Below are 25,175 nucleotides of genomic sequence, written 5' to 3'. Positions count from 1 at the left end.
AGTTGTGAACCAAGGGGTCCCTATACCCTCCGGCCTGCACGCTACCGCTTCACACACTACATCCTTCCCACCGGGAACACCCTCCCTGCACCTCTGCCACCCCTGCCAACACTACTCCCCTCTTTGACAAAAGCCCACAGCAGCCTGAGTGCATGAAGGATTGAACCTCAGGGCTTTGGGAGAAGTTGTCAAATCAGGAAGAAATCAGAAAACTGTCTCAGTTGCATCAAGTGGCCATACTGACACCAAGGTCTCACAGCTGGGAGTCCGGATTGGTCCTCAGAGCCACCAGAAATGCAAAGTCCAGCTCCATCATCTTACGGTGATAAGCCCTGCAGGGTTAAGCCCAGGTGTACAGGCGGCCTGGATGCAGCCTTTTGAATGCTGTGGGCCGGTCTCCAGGGAAGAGGGCGGGGCCTCGCTTAGTGTAGGCGTGACCCAACACTCTAGCCCTCCTCCCGCCCTAGATGGACGCGAACGTCGTGACGTCTGGTTCCTCTCCGAGCTTCCCGGGCATGGGCGGGTCACATGATCCAGTTTTCGCGCGAAAACCGGTGGCTGCTGGTGTGGAGGAGCTAGCGCAGAGATGGCGGTGAGGAGCTGGGTGATCGCGGGCGGGCGTGTTCAGCGGCTTCGGCCTGCTTTGTCGGGTCTCATCCTCCAGTGGCAGGCCTGAGTGCGGGGCTACCTACTCTAGCCCGGGACGGATCGTCTCTGCACCCCGCGTGCGTCCCTAGGCCCCGGGTCTCCGTGCACTTTGGGTAGTGAGGGTGCAGGAAATGGAGCTCAGAACCTGGCGCTTGTAGGGAAAGCGCGCTACCACGTAGCCGCATGCACTCCGACCCACTTCTTTTGAGAAAGGGTCTCACTGCGGGGCGGTGGTGGCGCACGCCTTTAATCCCAGCACTCGGGAGGCAGAGGCAGGCAGAGATCTCTGAGTTCAAGGCCAGCCTGGTGTACCGTGCAAGTTCCAGGACAGCCAGGGCTGTTACATAGAGAAACCCTGTCTCGAAAAACCAGGAAAAAAAAAAAAGAAAGAGAAAGAGAAAGGGTCTTACAAAGGCACCCAGGCTGATCTTGAACTCAGTCTGTAGTGCGGGGGGGGGGGGGGGGGGGGGGTTAGCCTTGAATTTGACAATCCTCAGGCCTCAACTTCTGGGTATTCGGAATTACATACCTGTGACATCAGGCCGGGCTTCCCTACTATTAGTGTTAGTGTTCTCATGACTCTTGACTTGTTAAAGGGTAAAGATCTGTTCTTTCCTTCAGTTTAGAATTGTGTTCCTTGATACCTCTTAATCATCACTTTTGTCCCAGCATATTGTGGGGGCTGGAGTGAGTAGGGTGCTCGCTTAAGGATAAACAGCTTAAAAAATTGCATAGTCCCCAAAGTTTTTCTTTTTCTTTCTTTCTTTCTTTTTTTTTTTTTTAAGATTAATTTATTTATTATGTGTACAGTGTTCTGTTTGCATATACACCTGCAGGCCAGAAGAGGGAGCCAGATTCATTACAGATGGTTGTGAGCCACCATATGGGTGCTGGGAATTGAACTCAGGACCTCTGGAAGAACAGCCAGTGTTCTTAGCTTCTGAGCCATCTCTCCAGCCCCTCATAGTTTTTCATAAGAGAGACATGGGGTGATCTGAGTGACCCAGTATGTGAGAAGATGGCCCTTGATTGGTTCAGCCCAGATCCTTGCAGGCAGAGGGCCCAGCAACTGGAAAGGACTCAGGGCTGAAGGGCTTCCATGTCCTTGAGTGGTGCCTGGTGGACAGGAGACAGGCTGCCAGCGGAGAAGGCCCCATGATGGGTGTCAGCCTGTGTCCCTCAGGTGTCTGATGGCACCCTCTCTTGCAGGAGTCTTCTGAATCCTTCTCGGCAGCATCTAGCCCTGCCAGGCAGCGTCGACGGGTCAGCGATCCTCTCACCTCCAGCCCGGGCCGAAGCTCCAGACGTGCTGATGCCCTTACCTCCAGCCCTGGCAGAGACCTCCCCCCATTTGAGGATGAGTCTGAGGGGCTGCTGGGCACCGAGGGGCCTGTTGAGGAAGAAGAGGATGGAGAGGAACTCATTGGTGATGGCATGGAGAGGTATTTTCAGTCTATGGCATGGTTAGGTGGGTTAGCAGAAACACCCTGTGTCTGGTGGCCTGGTTGGGGACCCATGAGTGTATGAACCTGGTGACTTTGCCTTTGAATGTGGCATGGTTCAGATTGGAGAAAGTTTCACCAGCTACTGTGAAGATCTGTTTAGCTTACTACATACAGCTCAGACTAGACCCTAAGGCCCAGGCAAGCCCCATCTCAGAAGAAGGGGACCCATAGTGTCTGATCCAAAGAGGCATGGGAAGTGGACTGCAAGTATTTTGTCTGCCTCTTCTAACACATTGCATGGTGCTCCTGAAAATGAAAGTTTAGATTCAGTCAGCAAACTTGGGCCCAGCATGCATCAGGCCCTGGGTCAGAAATGTTCAGGGGTTTTTGTTTGTTTGTTTGTTTGTTTTGTTTTATTTTTTCTCAGGTATTTTTGAGGCAGGATTTCTCTATGTAGCCTTGGCTTTCCTGGAACCCTCTATGTAGACCTGGCTGGCCTCGAACTCAAAGAAATCCGCCTGCCTCTGCCTCCCAAGTGCTAGGATTAAAGGCGTGCGCCGCCACCACCGCCGCCCAGCTAGAATTGTGCAGGTTTACAAGCAGACTAACCCAAGGTGAAGGCTGACTGCTAGGAAATAGGATGTAAGCTTTGCCAGGAAGTACAATTAGATCTGTACTAAAGCCTTACCAGCAACTACGGCTGGGATTGGGTACCAGTTATGTGGGCGCCTAGGAGCCTCGTGGCACCCTCTTGTGCCTTTTCCTGGGGGATGCCTGGGGTGTGAGCCATCAGAGGGACTGTCAGGAGCCTTCTGCACCATTTAGTTCTTTGCTTTAAGCACTGCTAGGTGAGTTATGTGAGACCTGGTATGTGGTGTGTATCCAGCTATGGGAGGAATGATCCAGATCCTCCTAGGCTCAGAGTCAAGGGCTTCCCTGCAGAGCTGCTCATCCGGCGCCCCTCCTCTGCTCCCGCCCTATCTGTCTTCACTCTTGTATTTAAACTTAAGTGAGAAGACCTTGGGGAGGGTGCCTAAAGATGTATTCTAAGCCTTACCCTTATAAGAGTACAGCTCAGGGATGTTCAATGCAAGCTTCCTGAGCACCGTTTCTGTTGCCCCACAGAGGTCCCTCCTGCCTATGGATCCCAGTTCCCAACCCCACCACAGCTACCCGGCTGTCTACTCTTCATCTTCTTAGCTCTTACAGTTCTGATCATTTGACCAGAACTGGAATCATACTATATTTGTCCTTTTGTGCCAACATTTCACTTAGCACAGTGTTTTCAAAGTTCAGTCTTTTTAAAAAATGTATGAGTGTTTTATCTGCATATAGGTCTATGTACCACATGCATGCCTATGCCTGCAGAGGCCAGAAGAGGACATCAGACCCTCTGAAACTGTAGTTAACATGGTTGTGAGCTGCCTTGTGGGTGTCCAGAACTGAACCCAGGTCCTCTGCAAGCGCAGCCAGTAGTCTGAACCACTGAGCCATTTCCGGCCCATCATTGTTTGTTGTTTGTTTTTCGAGACAGGGCTTCTCCGTGTAACAGCTCCAGCTGTCCTGCTTGCTCTGTAAACTAGCCTGGCCTCAAACTCACAGAGATTTGCCTGCCTCTGCCTCCCAGGTGCTGGGATTAAAGGTGTGTGCACCATCACACCTGGCTGCCCCCCCCCCTTTTTTTTTTTTTTTTTTTTTTTTTGGTGCTGTCTTTTTAAAATATTTCATTACATTGCTGGGCGGTGGTGGCGCATGCCTTTAATCCCAGCACTTGGGAGGCAGAGCCAGGCGGATCTCTGTGAGTTCGAGGCCAGCCTGGGCTACCAAGTGAGTTCCAGGAAAGGCGCAAAGCTACACAGAGAAACCCTATCTCCAAAAACCAAAAAAAAAAAAAAAAAAAAAAATTTCATTACATTGTTCATTAAGTGTTTGTGTATGGGTGCACATGCCATGGCACTCCTGGGAAGGTCAGAGGACAACCTGATGGACTTGATTTTTTTCCTTCCTCTACTGGGTCTCAGGGACTGAACTCACTTCGGGTTTGGTGGCAGGTTGTTAGCCATTAAGCCATCTCATCAGTCTGGAAATGTTGTCTTTTAAGACACGTAGGTTTTGTAATTCGATGAGATCCAGATTGTTTGGTTTGTGTTTTTGGATGTAGACTAATTGGAATGTCACTGTTTCGTGTGACTGAAATTCTCTCAGGGTCAGAGCATACTTGCCTCAGAAAGCGTTGGTGACTTCTGCATAGCACCAATCTGGACTGTTACTTGATTTGAGTTTGGTGTTGTGAAATTGTTTTGAGAGGGTAGTCTGAGAACATTAACCAGAGAAAGAGGGCAGCCTTACCAGTTACCCTGAAGAAGGGACAAGAACTCCAGGCGTCCGTTTCCCTGGGAGATGCTGGCTCCTGGGGGGAGGCCATGTGGCCCTGAGGGAAGAGCTTGCAGCCTATTGGACTGTAGAATCACATCACCCACTCAAAGATGAGATGGCCCTGACTTGATGGGACCTGGGGACTTGGGCACCACAAGGAAGAAGCTGCCGGCACTCTGTGTTAGACAGAGTACCTAACAAGTGCTCGCCAGAGAGAGAGACTGCTCAGTGAGCTTAGAATAGCTCAGACAGTTGAGCCAGTGCATGTGAGCTTTCAGGCAGCCAGTCCGGCTGGGTTTTCGGAAGGGGTTTTTATGCTTGGGTGGGGAAAAGCCACTGGGAGGGTATAACCCCTGGGCCCACAGGGATCTGCTCTCGGAAGCCTTTCTGGTGTCAAAGTCTTGGCTTCTTCTAATTCTGTTTCCTTTTCCTTTTTATTGTGGTGGTGGCACACACCTTTAATCCTCACACTTGGGAGGCTGAGGCAGGTGGATCTCAGTGAGTTCAAGGCCAGCCTGGTCTACAAAGAGAGTTCCAGGACAGTCAAGACTGTTACACAGAGAAACCCTGTCTCAAAAAAAAAAAAAAAAAAAAATTCCAATGACTTTTGAATGTGCATTGGTGTTTTCCCTGCATGTATGTCTGTGTGAGGGTGTCAGACCCTATAGAACTGGAGTTACAGACAGTTGTGAGCTGCCATATGGGCGCTGAGAAGTGAACCCAGGTCCTCTAGAAAAACAGCCAGTGCTCTTAACCACTGAGTCATCTCTCCAGCCCATAATAACATTTATGTGTATACTTGAGTATGTGTGTCTATGTACTTGAATGTATAGATACCTGCAGAGGCCAGAAGAAGGTGTCAGATCCTCTGAAGTTGGAGGTCCAGGTTGGGTTATGAGTGCTGGGAGGTCAGGTCCTCTGCTTGCGGCCTCCAGCCCATCCCTTGTTATTGTAAGATATACAACAAAGTGTCTTCATTTTAGTGTGTGGCTCAGTGGCATTCATCTGAGTTACCGTGTAGCCATCACCACTGGCCGTCTCCAGAACCTTTCTCAAAACCAAGTCTCTGTCTCCCATTAACACTGACTCCCCATCACCATTTGGCTGTCTTCCCCTGAGTCTGACCCCTCTGTGGACCACATGGTAATGGTGTGGCTTAATCCACTGGTGTGAGATCGTCAGTATCATCCATGCTGCAGCATTTTTCAGGGCCCCTTTCTGTTTTAAGGTTGAGTGATGACCTACTGTGTGGATGGGTTTATCTGTTGGCCACCCTGGGGTTTTGTCCCTAACCCATTTATTAGAGTTTCATTCTGTTCTCTTCGCCCTTAAAAGAAGTCGTAGATTTTCTTCAGAATGTGCTTGGTAGTCGTTTTAATTTTAACTCAGGAGATCTTTTCTTCTCACCCATGTGTCCTATCCTGTCTTGTTCTCATACTGGTGTTAATTTTGAAATTTTACTGTGTGTCCTTGACTGGCCTCAAATGCTCAGGGATCCTCCTGACTCTGTTTCCTGGGACGGCTAGTAAAAAGGTGTGCACTAGCCGGGCGGTGGTGGTGCAGGCCTTTAATCCCAGCACTCGGGAGGTAGAGCCAGGTGGATCTCTGTGAGTTCGAGGCCAGCCTGGTCTACAGAGCGAGATCCAGGAAAGGCGCAAAGCTACACAGAGAAACCCTGTCTCGAGGGGGAAAAAAAAAAAAAGGTGTGTACTACTACAGCTGGTGAAAACGGTTTCTTTTTTTTTTTTTTGGTTTTTCGAGATAGGGTTTCTCTGTGTAGCTTTGCGCCTCTCCTGGAACTCACTTGGTAGCCCAGGCTGGCCTCGAACTCACAGAGATCCGCCTGGCTCTGCCTCCCGAGTGCTGGAATTAAAGGTGTGCGCCACCACCGCCTGGCCTCTTTTTTAATTTTTTCAACTTAAAAAGTTATTTTTTTTATGTGTGTGGGTGTTTTGCCTGCGTGTATGCCTGTGCACCACATGATGACTTCAGAAGCCAAAAGAAGGCCTCAGATCCTCTAGAACTGGAGTTACAGACAGTTGTAAGCTGCCACGTGGGTGCTGGGAATTGAAACCAGGTCCTCTTGAAGAGAAGCCAGTGCTCTTAACCACTGAGCTGTCTTTTCAGCTCCTTAATTTTTATTTTTATGTGTTCAAATATATCTGTGCCTGTGTACACATGTAAGGGCAGGTACGTAGTGTGGGTGCTGGGAATCCAACTTTGGTCCTCTGCCAGAGCAGTATGTGAGCTGGGTGTAGTGGCACACGCCTTTAAACCCAGCACTTGGGAGGCAGAGGCAGGCGGATCTCTGAGTTCGAGGCCAGCCTGGTCTACAGAGTGAGCTCTAGGACAGCTAGGACAGAAAAACCCTGCCTCGAAAAAAGAAAAAGAAAAAAAGAGCAGTGTGTGCTCTTAACCACTGAGCCATCTCTAGCTCCGTATGTGTTCACATTGTTGAGAGCGGACTTGACTAGCTAGCTAGTGCCTTGTATTTCCACTGGGATTGTGGATTATAGTCTCCCGCATGTGTTATCCAAAGGCCACATTCTACTGTGTTTATTGGGTTTTCCTAGTTTCTGCCCTGTTGTAAGTCCCCAGTTTCTTCCTTGCTGTGACAGTTTCATGCTTTCTAGTTTCTGATGAAAATGATGCCAGTTAGAGATTTTTAAATGACCTCGTGTGATACTTTCCTTGGTAATTTTCCCAAGACCAAGCTGGGTAGTGCCTTTGGGGAAGAATCTCCTTTAGGGAAAGCATTGACCTCATCCATCATATACCACCAGCAGGTGGCGCTGTAGATGTGGGACTTGTCTGCCCAGACTCAAATGGCTGAATCCCATGGCTGTGCACCTCATGCATACAGATGGACCACCCTTTGCATCCTGGGAGCTTGTGCCTCCTTGATGGAGTCCCCAAATAATGTTCTTCAAACTTCCAGCTTTCTGTTTGCAGCTGTCCAGCTAGGGCCTTGTAAGCCTGTGGAGCAGACTCCATTCCCAGGGGGGCACTTTGGGGACTCACTGTCTGTTGTTGCCCTCTCTCAGAGACTACCGCCCCATTCCTGAGCTCGATGTCTACGAGGCAGAGGGATTGGCCCTGGATGATGAGGATGTGGAGGAGCTGACAGCCAGCCAGAGGGAGGCAGCAGAGCGAGCCATGAGGCAGAGGGACCGTGAGGCTGGCAGAGGCCTGGGCCGCATGCGCCGGGGGCTGCTGTATGGTACGTGTGGTGGGCATCCCGAAGGGGCTCCTTGGATCTCCAGAGCCTCAGGAAGTGGGGAAGGCATGGGTGGCACACTGTGCAGAGGATGCTGGGAGAAGCTTGCATACAGGGGTGTCTTGCTACCCAAGACAGCGACGAGGAAGATGAGGAGCGGCCTGCCCGTAAGCGCCGCCAGGTAGAGCGCGCCACCGAGGACGGCGAGGAGGACGAGGAGATGATCGAGAGCATTGAGAACCTGGAGGACCTCAAGGGACACTCAGTTCGTGAGTGGGTGAGCATGGCGGGACCCAGGCTGGAGATCCACCACCGCTTCAAGAACTTCCTGCGCACCCATGTGGACAGCCACGGCCACAATGTCTTCAAGGAACGCATCAGTGATATGTGCAAAGGTGTGTTGCTAATAGTCTGGGGTAGAATGCAAAGGTATACCTGTCTTGAGTGAGGTCCTGGGCTGTCTCAGCACTGAGGGGTAAAGGTGGCCTGTCTTCTGTATCCTGCCTGCCATGAAGGCTGCTCCTACTGGCCTTGTTGTAGCACACTAAACACATTATGCCCAGGAACATTTGGTGACAAGGACAGAACCGGAGGCATCCTTTCAGAGGAACCCAGGGTCTCCTATATCTGCACCAGAGCTGGGGTGTTTAGGGGACATGCTTAAAAATGTGTTAGTATCCTGTGGGTGTTTCGTTTTGTATTTTTGCAGTGTCAGGTTGGACCCAGGGCCTAGCACATTCTAAGCATGTGCTCTGCCACTGAGCCGCTCCTCAACCTGTGCGTTACAGCTTTGATCCAAAAGTGGTAGCGTTTCTGTGTGACAACATTTGCTTTTTTTTTTCGAGACAGGGTTTCTCTGTGTAGCTTTGCACCTTTCCTGGAACTCACTTGGTAGTCCAGGCTGGCTTCGAACTCACAGAGATCCACCTGGCTCTGCCTCCCGAGTGCTGGGATTAAAGGCGTGCGCCACCACCGCCCGGCAACATTTGCTTTAAAGGATCTGACAGCTTCAGACTATGGTGGCCCCTCCAGAGATGGCTGTAGTTCTTCTGTAGGCTTTTCTCCACAGCCTGGAGCACTCTCTCTGTAGCCCAAGGGCTCTCTTCCTCCTGGCCAGAGATACGCATGTTTATGTATCACTTGGATCTCTGTTGCACAGCCAGCCACAGGCCTAGTGCTGGCTGGACTTTCTGGCTTACTCAGGTTTGGTCTGGGTAGAGAGGATTTGGCCAGCAAGGTTCTAAGATGTTAGCTACCTTCATGACCCCTGGCTATGTCATCAATTCCACCCGCCATCCTCCTTAGAGAACCGCGAGAGCTTGGTGGTGAATTACGAAGACCTGGCAGCCCGGGAGCATGTGTTGGCATACTTCCTACCTGAAGCACCAGCCGAGCTGCTGCGGATCTTTGATGAGGCTGCCTTGGAGGTAGTGCTAGCCATGTACCCTAAGTACGACCGCATCACCAACCACATTCACGTGCGCATTTCCCACCTGCCTCTGGTGGAGGAGTTGCGCTCACTGAGGTGAGCAGGGGTGCTGGAGGAGAACTGTCCATATAGCCAATCCACTGTGCCAACCAAGCAACCTTGAATCAAAAGATGGAGTCAGAGATTGGCTGACTGGGATTAGCTATAAAGTTCTTGGAGGACTTAGGAAGGCTGCCAGGGAAGACAGGAAGAGCGGGGAGGAGTTCCAAGGAATTTCTGGAGTGGTCTGGGAAAAACGTGGAGAGAGGGTCAGTCAGTCGCTCTGCTTTCCTTGGATTTTCCAGGTCTTTGTCTCGATTTCTGACTCCCAGTTTTTATTATACTGGAACAAATTAGGTAATCCTTACATCTGGTAGCCTTATCTGGCACCCCAAGTTGGGTGCCATATGTAGCAGTACTTTCTTGTTGGGACCGCCAGCTCGCAAATAACAACACGGAGACTTATTAATTATGAAAGCTCAGCCTTAGCGTAGGCTTGTTTCTAACTAGCTCTTATAACTTAAATTAACCCATTTCTATTCATCTGTGTGCTGCCACATGGCTCGTGGCTTTTACCTCTCTTCCTGCATGTCCTGCTTCCTCTCTGTCTCCTCTGGCATCTCTCCCCTGCCTAGATTCATCTCCTCTTCATTCTGCCTGGAAGTCCCACCTAACCTCTTCCTGCCTAGCTATTGGCCATTCAGCTCTTTATTAAATCAATCAGAAGGCACCTTGGCAACAACACATCTTCACAGTATACAAAAAGGTTATTCCACAACATGGGGAGAATGAGTGGGGCCTAGTCCAGTGAATGGGGTAGGAAGTACCTCATAGCCTCTGATGTACTTGTTACATCCCACACCCAGGCAGCTGCACCTGAATCAGCTGATCCGTACCAGCGGCGTAGTCACCAGCTGCACTGGAGTCCTGCCCCAGCTCAGCATGGTCAAGTATAACTGTAGCAAGTGCAACTTTGTACTGGGGCCTTTCTGCCAGTCTCAGAACCAGGAGGTGAAGCCTGGCTCCTGCCCCGAGTGCCAGTCCGCTGGGCCCTTTGAGATCAACATGGAGGAGGTGAGTAACCCACACCTGTCGTGTTATCCTTGGTATGTGAGGCCTAACCCATCTCTAGGACCAGGAGACCTTAAGGCACTTAGACATGCCTTAAGACAGAATTAACCAGATTGGTCCTGAATCTTCAAGAATTCAATATGTTTGAAACTAGGTGATCCTGTTTGGTGTGTCCACATTTGTGGTCTCTAAAGATAGGGACAAACAGGGTCCACTTTTCTTCCTATCCACCCCGATAGAGCATCTACTTGCCCATCACATGGGCATCTGGACCACCTCTGAGACTTGTTGGTAGGGCCTGGCTGGCTCCTGATGCTTTTTGTGGGGATCTCCAGGGTTATAGCCACCTTGGGTCCTGCAGAACCTTGCTTGGGAGACTCCTGTACAATTCCTAGCTGTCTTCTCTAGAGCTGCCTGGCCAGGAAGTGGCCAGCGACAGTGTTCAAGTCACCTGGGTGACCCAGCTCCAAGGCTGCACTTAGCTGTGCCTCTCTCCATCCTTTACAGCCCCATTAGCCGTGTCACAGACGCTGCCCCCAGGACCCTGAGCTGTACAGTTGGGATTAGCAAGTGGGGTCAAGTGTGTGCTGGCCTTGCTGGCTGCCTGCTGTGTTAATCTTTATTACATTCTGGGAGGGAGGGTCCACAGTTCTCATCTTGTGGAATAACGGGTGCTCAGAGACCTGAAGGCTAAGGTCACCACTCAGCAGGGTCAGGCAAGCATATAGATGTGATTGTGTGCTTTTTTTTTTTTTTAATTGAGACTGGGGCTTACTATGTAGTCCTGGCTGGCCTCTAATTCACAGACGACCACCTGTCTTCGCCTCCTGAGTTGTGGGCTCAAAGGGGTACACCGCCGTCACCTGTCATTGTGTGCTTCCAGGCCCTGTGTCTTGTGTATCAGTCAGCTCTGGGTTACCATAACCAAGCACCTGATGTAATTGGTTTGAAGGATTAGAGTCGCGCTTGGGGTCAATTGACCCCCGTGGCTTTGGGGCCTGTGTGTGGCAGTGATGTGTGATACAGCAAGCTGCTCACTTCATATCGGAGACACCAAGGAGAACAAGAGACCATCCAGTATCCCCTAGTCCCCTTCAAGGGCATGCCCCTGTGACCTAAGGCCTCCCACAAGGCTCCCTTGTCTCTCACACATGAACTGAAGAATCAAAGCCTTCCACAAATAGGCCATTGGGGACATTTGCAGCCCAGACTCTAGCATGTTGCCTCTTTTCTGGACTGTAAGTAAACTAGTGGGATGGTACAGCATATGGCACAGCTCCGCCGTGTGGTCCTGCTCTGCTGTTGTGGGTGCTGCTGTAGGTACTCATACACATGGCCCGGCTTGATCTTCGTAAGGTCATGCTTAAAGCCCAGCACCCGCTTCAGCCAAGAATCACTCTACTTATGACTGGGCTAAGGTGTGGACACAGGTGAATCTAGGTTCCAGGGTGTAGAGCAGAGGCTAGAGCCCAGGAGGAGGAAGGCAATGCCCAGGGATGGTAGCAGATGAAGAGACTCACCGGGTCACAGTTGGCCTGTCCTTGGTCTCTGTGAACATGTGGCTTGCTTATCCATTGGGGACTACAGTCAGGTCAGAGCACACGGAAAAGCTGTGCTTTGGGGAGAGCAGGAACCATGATCTTTTCTGTTCCGAGCAGACCATCTATCAGAACTACCAGCGTATCCGCATCCAGGAGAGTCCCGGCAAGGTGGCGGCCGGCCGGCTGCCCCGCTCCAAGGATGCTATTCTCCTTGCTGATCTGGTGGACAGCTGCAAGCCAGGAGACGAGATAGTAAGTGGATGCTGCCAAGATCTGGTGGGATCTGCTGTGGCCAGTGGGGGTGGGACCAGTGTCCGAAGGCGGGGCTCAGCCTGGCTCTAGCTCTTGAGTCAGGAGGAGAGCTTTTCTCCCACTGGTCAGAGTGATAGGCGTAACTCAGCTTTGCTGTGACAGTACCATACAGGTACGTCAGCTTAGAGGAGGAGAGATTTATCCTGGGTCAGTGCCAGAGCAAGTCTGTGGTCTTGGGACCTATGGCTGTGGATGTAACTGCACAGTGCATTGTGGCAAGAATGTGAGGTGGGAAGGGAGTGGTGTGGCTCACTTCATGGGGAAAGAGAGAGCTGGGAGCAGGGAGTTGTGTCAGGGTCTAGGGATCCCCTCCCAAGTGCACACCCTAAATGACCTCACTAACACATTGCAATTGTGCCAAGCTGAGGATGAAGACTTTAATGCATACCTCTTCCCCACCCCCCACCTCCCACGTAAAACACAGCGGGACAGAGCTCATACTTCCATACTTCCTGGGTTGCTCATCTTTCTGCAGCACAAGGAGCTTGGAGTGGAGATGGGGGAAAGCAGCATGGGTGTAAGACCCTCCTGTGGGGACACCAGGTTGCACCCTCTGACATGTGACCTCCCCCTCCCAGGAGCTGACTGGCATTTACCACAATAACTATGATGGCTCACTTAATACTGCCAACGGCTTCCCAGTCTTTGCCACTGTCATCTTGGCCAACCATGTTGCCAAAAAGGACAACAAAGTGGCCGTTGGTGAGCTAACGGATGAGGATGTGAAGATGATCACCAGCCTTTCCAAGGACCAGCAGATTGGAGAGAAGGCAGGTGGCCGGGCAGGGCTCCACCTGGAATCTCTGGGAACCAGGCACCCTACCCCCTAGGCTGGGTCTCTGAGTTTTGGCACTGGTGGGGTAGACGGGGGCTGCACCCTGCAGGAGGACCATAAGCTGACATTGAGAAAAACGGCCCCAGCTCTGCCTCTGGAGGCTGGAAGTCCAAGGTTGAGGGTCCACTTGGGGCAAGAGCCCTCATGGTATGGCAGAAGATTGCATGTACCAGTAGGGCAGACACTTGGCTCCTTTTGACTGGAGCCCACTGTATATGGTACTGAGCCCTGCTGGTCTAATTACCTCTTCAAGGATCCCCTAATAAGGTTGCACTGGAAGCTCGGTTTCCGATGTGTACTTCTAGGGATTTTCACAGCACTGTCCCACTGCCGTAGCTGTCAGTCAGGGCCAGCCTTGCTGCTTTGAGCCTCAGAAAGGTTTTATTTATGGCTATATCTATGCCTGTCCTGGTTTGCTTTCTGTATCAAGACCATGACCAAAAGCAGCTTGGGGGGGGGGGAGTTAATTGGGCTTTTCGCTCACTGATGATAGTCCGTCACTGAGAGAAGCCAAGGCAGGGACTAAGTTACTTATCTGCCGGCTGGTTCCAGTCTCACGGGTCTCCCTCCGTTCCTCAGATCTTTGCCAGCATTGCGCCCTCCATCTATGGGCATGAAGACATCAAGAGAGGCCTGGCTCTGGCCCTCTTTGGAGGGGAGCCCAAGAACCCAGGTGAGCCCCTCTTGCCAGCTCTCCCCGCAGGGATTGTAGGGCCTTTGTTTTGTTTTTAAACATCAGCGTTAACAAGAGTACTGCCTGGGCCTGTGGTAAAAGTCACCAGAGAGGCTGCAGTGAGCGTGGGCTCTGCTCACCCTGGCCCACTCTAGTAGGCTATGTCTCTGCTGGTTGGCTGTGGTCCAGTCCCGGGCTGTGACTTCACCACCCCCTCAGGTGTGCAGGACACACTCAGGGTTTCGTGACGTGTGCTCGTTTGGTTGTGTCCCAAAGCTCCATAGCTCATTCCTCTGGACTCAGCTTACCAGGGTTCTGGGGCTGGGTACCCCCTGCAGAGACCCACCTTTGCGTTGCTGAGGAGCAGGTCAGGGGATCTAGCCTGTCGTCTGGCCCTCCTTCCCTACCCGTATGCCTTCTATCTCCACCCCTGCCTCCTCCTGCAGGTGGAAAGCACAAGGTTCGAGGGGACATTAACGTGCTCTTGTGTGGGGACCCTGGCACGGCAAAGTCTCAGTTCCTCAAATACATCGAGAAAGTGTCAAGCCGTGCCATCTTCACCACGGGCCAGGGGGCGTCAGCCGTGGGTCTCACTGCGTATGTTCAGCGGCATCCTGTCAGCAGAGAGTGGACCTTAGAGGCTGGAGCCCTGGTTCTGGCCGACCGGGGTGTGTGTCTCATTGATGAGTTTGACAAGGTAGGGCTCTGGGCTGATGGGCTCTGGGACTGAGCTCTCAGTGGTGGGAGGCCTTTATTAGCGAGTGATGGGGCCTCCTGTGATGCTCTGTGTTGTGTAGATGAATGACCAGGACAGGACCAGCATCCACGAGGCCATGGAGCAGCAAAGCATTTCCATCTCCAAGGCCGGCATCGTCACCTCACTGCAGGCCCGCTGTACCGTCATCGCTGCTGCCAACCCCATAGGTATGCCTGTCACAGGATGCAGAGTCCAGACCCGACGATGGCAGCAGACGCAGCTCCATCCCATAAGGCCTTGGGACCCCAGGGTGACGGTGCAGCTGTTCTTGCATCTCCTGTGGGTGCTGTCAGATACTTGGTCCAAATGGGGTTGGGGCTGCACCCAGGCTCAGCCAATAGGTGGCTAGCACCCAAGATCTCCCTGGGGCTTTTCTTTGGAGCAGCTCTGGTTCTAATGGAATCGGGCAGTGTCTCCGAAACCCTCCTTTTCCCCACACCTCTGTCTGAAAGGCATGCTGGTCGTAAGAAAAGCTTCCGCAGCTCGGGGGCAATGGATGAATGACTAAGCTTGCCTCCTTGTGTTTCAGGGGGCCGCTATGACCCTTCACTGACCTTCTCAGAGAATGTAGACCTCACAGAGCCCATCATTTCCCGCTTTGATGTCCTGTGTGTGGTGAGGGACACTATCGACCCAGTTCAGGTACGCTCCCACATCCCCTGGTGCCACCTGTAGGTTCTGGGCCATTGCCTGAAGCTTGGGCTGTGCTGTGTGCCGGGAATATGGGGTGGGCACTATATGGACATTGCCTCATATTCAAGTGTCATCCTGACCTCTGTGGCTTCCCTGGTCCCTCCCTGGCTGAACCTCCAGTCTAATCACAGACCATACCCTGTCCTATATCCCTTCCTCCAGCTCTGCCCTCTGACCCCAAGGACTGCTCTTGCCTAGGTTGGTTGCTTATTTGCCTGCCAGTTAAAAGAGTAGATGGCATGGCCCCTGTCCTCCCCCCACAGAATCTCTGCTTTGTGGTCACCGTGCTCCACATGCTCCCTGCACCTGCTGGGTAGGGGATGGCTGGCCAGCTCCGCAGCTGCTGCCTTCATGCTAAATGAACCCAAGTGCCTGCTCTCCCTCAGAAAGGCAGCCCTGGGCTTTAAATGTGTGCTTTCTCCTGGAGTGCCCCCACCACCACCACCAGATGCCTCTCAGTTTGTCCTGTGGCAGAGGCTTCTTGGCCACTGGGCTCTCCTTGGTTACATTACCCTATTTTTTTCTTTTCTTAGCTTGTTAAACACCCCCCCCCCTTTTTTTTTTTATTGTTTTTGATGGTTTGGCTTTGGCGACTGGGTCTCAACTCCCGGGTTCAGCTCCTGAGTGGCTGGGATTGTCTTCGGTGCACAGGTGTTTTCCTGCCCCCCTAAGCCTGTCACTGCTCTTCACGCTCAGGAGCTCGCCTGGCCTGGCACCTGTGGCAGTCACTCCCCTTGCCGTGTGTAGCTTTTCCTGTCTTCCCGACCCCACCCTCATATGGTACCCCCACCCCCATCTCCTGTCTAGGATGAGATGCTCGCTCGCTTTGTGGTTGGCAGCCATGTTAGACACCACCCCAGCAACAAGAAGGACGAGGGGCTGACCAATGGCACCTTGGAGCCAGCCATGCCCAATACGTACGGCGTGGAACCCCTGCCTCAGGAGGTCCTGAAGAAGTATATCATCTATGCCAAGGAGAGAGTCCACCCAAAGCTTAACCAGATGGACCAGGACAAAGTAGCCAGGATGTACAGTGACCTGAGGAAGGAATCCATGGTGAGCGGGGGACGCTGCTGGCTTTCTGACCCAGACACGGGGCGGGGCAGAGCAGGCAATATTATGTAAGAACCTCTGGGGCTTGGCGTTGCTCTGTGGTGAGTGCCTGCCTTGTGTGGACAGAACCCTGATTCCATCCCCAGCACTGAAAAAAAAAAAATGGCCTTCCATATCTTAACCATTTGGTCACAGGTGAACCTTAACTGTGTGCAAGAGGGTCATGGTCTTTTGCTTGTTTAAGTTCTGTATTAACAAATTTTGCCCAAATCACCATGAGAACTGAGTTGGTTTGGGTTCTCTGTCTTGGTGTGGGAGTGCAAGACCGTTGACTATTTTAAATCACACCTGACCAAGACACCAGCTGGGTTTTTTGTTTGGGGGTTTTGCTTTGGGCATTTCCAGCGTGTTACCCACTGTTTTCAGAGCATTCAGCTTGGTTCTTACAGAAACGATGGCTTCTTTCTCATTGTCCGGCTCATGTAATGTTCAGTGTAAGCTAGACGCAGGTGTAACAGACCAGAGGGATGTGGACTAGGTAAGGGCAGACTAGGCAGTGGTGCTAGTCTGACCATAGGCCTGTTTTTGTACCTGGCATTGGAGCTGAGTTCAGCTGTAGCTGCTCCCCTGGCCGCTCGGCTCTGGCATTTGCCTCTAGTCCCTTCTGCTGCCTCCTCCTCAGGAAGGCCCCACACTGTTCTCTGCAGGCAACGGGCAGTATCCCCATCACAGTGCGCCACATTGAGTCCATGATCCGCATGGCAGAGGCCCACGCACGCATGCACCTGCGGGACTACGTGATGGAAGATGATGTCAACATGGCCATCCGAGTGATGCTGGAGAGTTTCATTGACACCCAGAAGTTCAGCGTCATGCGGAGCATGCGCAAGGTGGGTGCGACTGAGACCAGCTTCCTAGCCTGTTTAGGGATTGGGAGGCTGCGGTCTAAGTATAGCAGGACCCCCTACCCCATGAAGGTGGCCTGATATGACCGGCAAGTGAGCTGCCTTCTGACCTCTGCCCTCTTCTGCAGACCTTTGCCCGGTACCTCTCCTTCCGGCGAGATAACAATGAACTTCTGCTCTTCATACTGAAGCAACTGGTGGCCGAGCAAGTAACATATCAACGCAACCGCTTTGGGGCCCAGCAGGACACCATTGAAATTCCTGAGAAGGACTTGGTGGACAAGGTATGTAGGAACAGGGGAGGGCCGGGGTTTGTTGCGCTGTGGAGCTTGTGGCCACCTTTGGTGTACCATCAGGTGACAGGCAAATGAGGTGGAGGTGGGCACAGGGGAACAGGTTCCAGCGGCCTTGTCCGAGGGCTTGGGAGGCTGGTAAAGCTCAGGTTTGGCGCTCTGAACCAGCATAGCCCTTCCAGGCGAGGGCTACCATCCTCCCCTGCTAAATGGCTCTGATACCTTTTCTCCAGGCCAGGCAGATCAATATCCACAACCTCTCCGCCTTCTACGACAGTGAGCTCTTCAGGATCAACAAGTTCAGCCGGGACCTGAAACGCAAGATGATCCTGCAGCAGTTCTGAGGCCAGCACGGACCCCTGTGTCTGGCTGCGGCTCAGCCACCACTCTGCAGACAGACGTAAAGCCCACTTCCACCAGGGGCTCAGTGCTCTGTGAGGTTGGGATGATAGCCAGATGCACATCTTTACCCATGACCCCCTAGGCCCAGGATATGGTGTGAAATGACCCGCTCACCTCCAGAGAGCTCTTCTTGGCAGGCCCCTCGGCCCAAGGCTCAGCAGCCTCATAGCTGGTGTTCGGGATGAGGGTTTGTTCAGGTGACGGACTTGACCAGAACTATTGCAGTTTCAGCATGAGTTTGGTTTCTGGGCTGTTTCTTCCTCTTTTAGCCAAAGAGCAACTTAGAGGTATTTGCAGATTTTTCAGAACATTTTCCAAGCCTCGGTGTAGCACTCGCTGCTTTCCACTGCTGAACCTGTTTCTTCCCACCTAACCAGTGCCTTCATTCACTTTTTGTACAGTTTTTTGTCTCTAGTTTATTTTTTAATAAAGTTGAATATAACCTAAATACTAGTGTTATTTTGATTCTGGTTTAATGTGGCTTTCCTGGGCTGCTTTGAAGACTTTTTCACCTGCCCTCAGTTTCAACAAGACATAGATCTGGTTAGATCTGCTTTGTGGATGTGCCCTGCACTTTGGGTTTTAAATGTCTCCTTAAGGGTCATTGCTAATGTAAGCTCATTGTTTTTTAACTCAAGGCCTCACCCTGTAACCCTGGCTGGGCTGGAACTCAACTTGGAGATCTGCCTGCCTCTGCCTCCCAGGATTAACGGCATGCACCACTAGTCTGGCTCATTGCCAATTCACCAGCTTGGAGCCTGGTGGGTTATTGGACCCCAACATACCTTTCTTTGTTTCCAGACCACTACGAGGTCAGCAAGTCCCTGCTACTATGAAGTTCTGTCTCAATACACTTCGAGCCAACAGGCCGTAGGCAAATCTTTGCAATAAGCCCCAAACCTTACCTCCTTATAAGTTGATTATCTCCTGGTACTTGGTTGCGGAAACAGAAAGTTGGCCAATACGAGACACGGCTGTTACAGCACACATCTTTATAGTAATGAGTTCTTGTGTCCAGACAAGATACGTTCATCCATTGTTCCTGGTTCTTAGGAAGCTACAGAGCCTCTGCATTTAGATTCTACACGTCTGGTTTGCCTCATTCTGGCTTTTAATTGTGCTGTTAAGACTGAATGATTTCTCTTTTTAAGCAGTGTCAGAACAAGAGCCAGAGCCCTGCTGGTGTCCTGCAAGAGCTCCGCTGAGCCACATGCATGCATCCTGCGCTGTACTTCCCAGCGCTGAGCCACACGCATGCATCCTGCGCTGTACTTCCCAGCGCTGAGCCACACGCATGCATCCTGCGCTGTACTTCCCAGTGGTTACCATAACGGGGCAGACTGCTTCTAGCCAACCTGGAACTCAGCGGGCTTACGAGTTTTGCAAAGTTTTTTTCCATTAATGTCACCTGTGTTCTTTATCCGGTTAGCTCTTACGGGATGCTCAGCCTTTTGGGTTTTAGTGATCCCTTTTTTGCTCCTCACTTGATCTGTCAGGGCACACTTGTAATGCACCATGAAGGCTGGTTATTGACTGTAGGTTTCTGGGAGAGCCTCTTTTGGATCATGAAAGTTTCCTCTTAGTTTGTATCCTTGTAAGAGTTTTGTTTCTTCTTTTTTTATAGAGATGCCAAATTTAATTACCTAATTGAGAGTAAGAATTGTGTCTTTTTTTTTTTTCTTTTCTTTTTTTCCCCCAGGACTGAGGACCAAACCCAGGGCCTTGCGCTTTCTAGGCAAGCGTTCTACCACTGAGTTAATCCCCAACCCCATGTCATTTTTTTCATACTTTACCAGTCATGTCCCTGAGCGGAGCCCTGCCTCGCTGTGACAATACTACTTGGGATGAATGGCGGCTGCAGGCGGCGTCCTGTGACTTTAAGTTAGGCTGTGACTGCTGGGTGAGACAGGTTCAGACTTTCTGCTGTGTATTTCTCTTGGCTGCTTTGGTGTCAGGTTTTACTAGCACAGAGTGAACTGGGACGCGCGTGGGCTTTGCTCTGGAGACACTGTTTTGTGGGTACGTGGCTTCCAAATGGGCTTGAATACTTTATGAGGGGAGGATTTCTCGTCTCCTTTGTCTTCCCGTTGTCCTTGGTCCCTTTAGCTTTACTACTGGGACGAATTTCACTAAACATAAATTTTACCGAAAAGCATTCATTTAGGGGCCAGGGAGATTGCTCAGTTCTTAAAACACTGAGGACATGAGTCCTCTTCTCAGAACCTACAAAAAGTGCTGGGTGCAGTGGTGTTTGTCACAGCGCCAGGACGACAGATACAGGCAATCTCTGAGGCTCAGGGGACAGCCAGATTACTCTGCTTGGCCAGCTCCAGACCAGTGAAAGATCCCATCTCAAAAAGAACAACAGCAGACAGTTTGTGCACGTGTGTGCAGGTGAATCTGTGCTACGACGTGCAGGTGTGTACAGGTACAGATCAGAAAACAACGTTCAGGAGTTGGTTCTTCCACTGGTTCCGGGAACCAAACTCAGGATGTCAAGGTTGGTGGCAGGTGCCTTGCTGGGCCATCCCGCCAGCGTCGTTTAGACCGCTAAAATTTCATCAATGAGTCGCTCGCTTTTCTTACCATTTTTAAAATCAAGTTTGTACCTTTTATTGTTTTCTTAATGTCTCTGGCACCGTAGGTGTTCTGCTTTGTTTACACCCTACCACATTTACACACATACTCATTTGTTTTTAAGTCAAGGTCTAACTGTGTGGCCCTGGCTGGTCTGGAAAGAGATCCTCCTGCCTCTTCCCAAGTTCTGGAATTAAAGGCATATGCCACCATGCTATTTTTATTTTTGAGACAAGCTCAGCCCTGGCCTGGAACTCAAAGCAGTTTTCCTGCCTCAGCACCCCAAGGACTGGGATTACAAGCGTGAGCCACTGTGCCTGGCTTTCCTTTATATTTTTTAATAATAATAGGCTTTTAGCAATTGGTTCTATCAGGTTCTTTTTTTTTTTTTTCTTCCAACAATAGACATTTAGTGATTTGTTGTTTTCTGAAGACTTTTAAAAGTAGCTTCTTAGATGGGACATTTAGTTCATTCACTTTTGACTTTTGTTAGTTTATGGATTTTTGAGACAGAGTTTCTCTGTAACTGCCTTGGCTGTCCTGGAACTCGCTTTGTAGACCAGGCTGGCCTCTACACCTGCCTCTGCCTCTGCCTCCCAAGTGCTGGGATAAAAGTGGGTACCACCATGCCTGGCTTTACTTTTAACCTTTTTTTAAAAAAATTAAATACATGTATTTGCAGTTATATCTGCCAGCTTTCGGCTGCATCCCTAGACTTCCACATACAACAGTCTCATGGTATTAATTTTTGAGAAGATTTGAGGTTTACACTATGATGTGCTCTAACTCAAGAGCTATTTAGAAGTACATGCATTTGGGCCTGTGGTTTCCTCCATTGATTAAATCTCATTTGCTTCTGTGCTGGCTAGTTTTATGTCAACTTAACATAACCTAGAGTCACTGCAAAGGAGGGGGCCTCAATTGAGGAAATGCCTCCATAAGATTGGACTGTAGCAAGATGGGCATAGTGGTGCACACCTTTAATCCCAGCACTTGGGAGGCAGAGGCAGACAGATCACTGAGTTCAAGGCCAGCCGGAACTATCTACAGAGTAAGTTCTAGGACAGCTTCTTACTAAGTGATTGATGTGGGAGGGTCCAGCCTGCTGTGGGTGGAACCACCCCTGGACAGGTGGCTCTGAGTTCTGCAAGAAAGCAGGCTGAGCAAACAATGGGAAGCAAGTCAATAAGCAGCATTCCTCCATGGCTTCTGTATCAGCTCCTGCCTCCAGGTCCCTGCCCTGTTTGAGTTCCTGTCCTCCAGTGACGAACAGTGATGTGGAAGTGTAAGCTGGATAGACCCTTTCCTCTCCAACTTGCTTCAGTCATGGTGTTTCATGACAGCAATAGAAACCCTCACTAAGACAACTTTTATACCTTTAAAAAATATTGATTTTTGTTTATGTGTGTGTGCATGAGTATATGCCATGTGTGTACACACGTGTACAGGGACCAGAAGAGGGTGTCAGATCTGGAGCTGGAGTTTCAGGCAGTTTTCAATGGATGTGGGTGTCAGGAACCAAACCCTGGCTCTCTAGAACAGCAAACACTCTTAACTGCTGAGCCATCTTTCTAGCCCGTCATTTCTTCTTACTTTTCAGTATTCCTCACAGTTGTGCTCCTGCCCGCCACCAGAACACGAGACAGAATCTTCTCAGAAGAGGAAGCAGGGTATCTGCCCAGGGCACCAGCTTGTCTTGTGGGGGGAGGGGCGTTCCAGAGATGGCAGAGGTTAGACTGTGTTTGTACTTAACAAGAATGATCTGGAAGACACAAGTCTGTTGCAGAATATTATTTTAAGGTGTGTTACTTTTGTTTATGTTGCATTTGTTTAACTCTGAAGCTGTGTTACTTTGACTATCTAAACACCTAATGGTCTAATAAAGAGCTGAACAGCCAATGGGGAGGCAGGAGAAAGGATAGGTGGGGCTGGCAGGCAGAAAGAATTGATAGGAGGAGGAATCTGGGAGAGAAGGGAAGTAGCCAGAGAAGGAGGACACCAGGGGCCAGGCACCAGCTAGTATATAGAAGTAAGAAAAGGAAAAAGCCCAGAGGCAAAAGATAGATGGGATAATTTTAAGTTAAGGAAAGCTGGCTAGAAACAAGCCAAGCTAAGGTGGGGCATTTATAATTAAGAATAAGCCACCATGTGTGATTTATTTGGGAGCTGGGTAGCAGGCCCTCCAAAAGAGCCAAACAAACAACAACACAGGTCCACATTGTCCATAAGAGTGGCACAGTGAAGTCTGATGAGGAGCCCAGGTCAGGGGAGATGCTGACAGGCCCCATGTCTCACTCTCCTCTTTTCCAAACTAGATACTTGCTCTAACAGCTCTTCTCGACACTGTCCCCACTGAGCCATGGTCACTGTTGGAACAATGTCCATGAGGTTCGGACAGTTCAAAGAGCAAAGCCATTAACATTCTGGATATTTCATTTTAGTCCCAGCATCCCATGCCTGTGTCCTCTGGGTGGCCTGGCTTTGCACAGAAACTATGCAAATCAGTTCTTCACTAACTTGAGCAAAAATACCAGTCAACAAACACTAGCCAGTGTGGTCACTCTCCAAGTCCTATCAGTTCCATCTCAGTGTTCTGTCGCAGAGTGTCGCAGCACAGGTGTGTGGGTTCACGTGGATCTGTGGAAAGAAGACTCAAAGGCATCTTAAGAATGGATTTAGCCTTTTGAGGCTGCAGGGGAGTCCAGCCTCTAAGGACTGAAGCACTTTTCCTTCGCCCTGGGCATTTTTATTTTCTCTCTACAGTTTAGCCAGTTGGTTTCTGTATCTTCAAAACAACCTGAGAGGAGCTCCCAAAGATACAATGCCAAGTGCAAATTCCTCAGTTTCTCAGGTACCATAGTTTTCCAGGTTTCCTGAACCAAATTTTGCATAGGCCCTTGATCCTTGGGAGACTCTGAGACAAGAATCCATAGGGCGGTAAGAGAAACAAAAGGTATGGGTTAAACAAAGGATGGATTAGGGCTAGGTGCTACTCTCTGGAGCTAGGCCAGGTGTAGCTCAGCAGGAATGCAGCTGCAGTGTCCCACTGACTTTAACTCAGGTTAGCCCAGGTTAGACTTTCATCACCACCACCCCCAGATACCAGCAACAACCTCCTCTCTGGTCACTGATGTTTTGCTTGTTTATTTTGTCTCGAGTGCTGTTGTCCAATACTGTTTACAAGACCTAATGAGACCCTGATTCCTACTTTAGAAATGAGTTTCTTCCAGGACAAAGTCTACACTCACCCTGACACACATAATCCTTTGTTCTCTCGAGCCTGACCCACCTTCACTGCCCATCAAATGATGCAGGCTGTGCAGTCAGGTTGGCCTCAGGCTAGGGGAAGGAGAAGAGGGTCTGCAGTCCTGGATTCTGGTTGTTGCCACTTTGCCTTTTTGTGTTCAGGGTCCTCACATTGAAGGATAGACTACAGAACTCGTAAATGCCACCCATCTGTCTTCTGCACTCTCCCAATAATGATGCTTATTCCCCTCCCTGAATGTGACAGACAGACCGTGTCCACTCTGTTCTTTACCTTGGAGCTCACATCTTGCCCCTGCCTTCTCAAATCCTGTTTCTCTAAGATCCAAGTGCATCTGTATCAAATGGCATCCCCTGCAGTGAGGAGTGAATATTGTTTACAAAAACATCCAGCATAGGCCAGACATGATGGTACAAGCCTTTAATCTCAGCACTCAGGAGATGGAGGCAGATGGATCTTTGTGAGGTCAAGGCCAGTCTGATCTACATTGGGAGTTCTGGGCCAGTCAGGGCTACAAAATATAAATAACATTATTTAATCTTTTAAAAAAGATTTTTGGGCCGGGCAGTGGTGTCGCAAGCTTTTAATCCCAGCACTCAGGAGGCAGAGGCAGGCAGATCTCTGTGAGTTTGAGGCCAGCCTGGTCTACAGAACTACAGAGCTAGTTCCAGGACAACTAGAGCTATTACAAAGAGAAGCCTTGCCTCAAAAAAAAAAAAAAAACTTTAGTTTTTAAATGTATTAGTTTTTATTTTATGCATGAGTGTCTTCCTGAATGTTTGTACACTGCGTGCGTGCGTGCATGCATGCATGGTGTCCACAGAGGCCAGAAGAGGGTGCCAAATCCCCTGGAACTGGAGTTAACAGCAGTTCTAAGTCACCATGTGGGTGCTGGGAACAGAACCTGGGTTCTCTGCAAGAGTCAGCAAATGTTCCTAACCAATAAGCCAATCTCCAGTCTCTTCATTGCGCGCGCGCGTGTGTGTGTGTGTGTGTGTGTGTGTGTGTGTGTGTGTGCACGCGCGTGCATGCGCGCGCTCACGCTTCTGTGATTATATGCTATGTGTGTGCAGGTGCCCACAGAGATCAGAAGAGGGCATCAGATTCCCTGGAGTTATAGGCAGCAGCAATGTGGGTACTAGGAACCTAATTTGGGTCCTCTGGAAGAGCAGCAAACTCTGCTGAGCCATCTCTCCAGTGCCTCTCCCACATCAGACAGTCTTAATGTAGCTCAGACAGACCTGGTCTTAACCTGCATCCTCCCTACTGCTGGAATTACATGCATGCACTACCATGCCTGGCTACAATTTGTTATTTTGCACAAGTGTTTTCCTAATTTACTATCTATAAAATAAAAATCCCACAAAATTATGGGTACTGGACAGATATGTTCCAATAGATGCAGGGCACATTTCTTTCTATCTTGGAGATTGCCAGTGCCTCCCTCTGTATCTAGAATGGTTTCTCCCAAACCCAGCTTATCCAACATCCATTCATCCTGGAAGGGTGTCTCTACAGAAGCAGGCTGAAGGTCCCCTCTGCTGCCTACTGCTCTTTGTGCTTAACCAGCCTTCCTACATTTGTGGCTCTGGGACGGCATGTTAAGGAATGTTCCTGCAATGCCTGTCTTATTTGCCTCCACCA

General features: G+C 50.4%; 1 protein-coding gene across 1 annotated transcript; it reads left to right on the top strand.

Annotated features, from left to right (window-relative positions):
* The first annotated feature begins 491 nt into the window (after window positions 1–491).
* Mcm2 (minichromosome maintenance complex component 2) lies at window positions 492–17,789 on the top strand. The gene is made up of 16 exons (XM_059256785.1): window positions 492–592; window positions 1,858–2,090; window positions 7,514–7,689; window positions 7,821–8,081; window positions 8,992–9,211; window positions 10,021–10,228; window positions 11,884–12,018; window positions 12,657–12,848; window positions 13,493–13,586; window positions 14,033–14,283; window positions 14,384–14,510; window positions 14,873–14,985; window positions 15,844–16,092; window positions 16,797–16,979; window positions 17,123–17,278; window positions 17,521–17,789. The coding sequence occupies exons 1-16, from the start codon at window positions 587–589 to the stop codon at window positions 17,629–17,631; spliced, it is 2,715 nt and encodes a 904-aa protein (XP_059112768.1). The 5' UTR covers window positions 492–586; the 3' UTR covers window positions 17,632–17,789.
* The last annotated feature ends 7,386 nt before the right edge of the window (window positions 17,790–25,175 follow it).

Source organism: Peromyscus eremicus, chromosome 3 (genome assembly GCF_949786415.1).
Source record: "Peromyscus eremicus chromosome 3, PerEre_H2_v1, whole genome shotgun sequence".
NCBI lineage: Eukaryota > Metazoa > Chordata > Mammalia > Rodentia > Cricetidae > Peromyscus > Peromyscus eremicus.
Note: the sequence above shows the minus strand (reverse complement) of the source record. Positions and strands in the feature narration are given on the sequence as shown.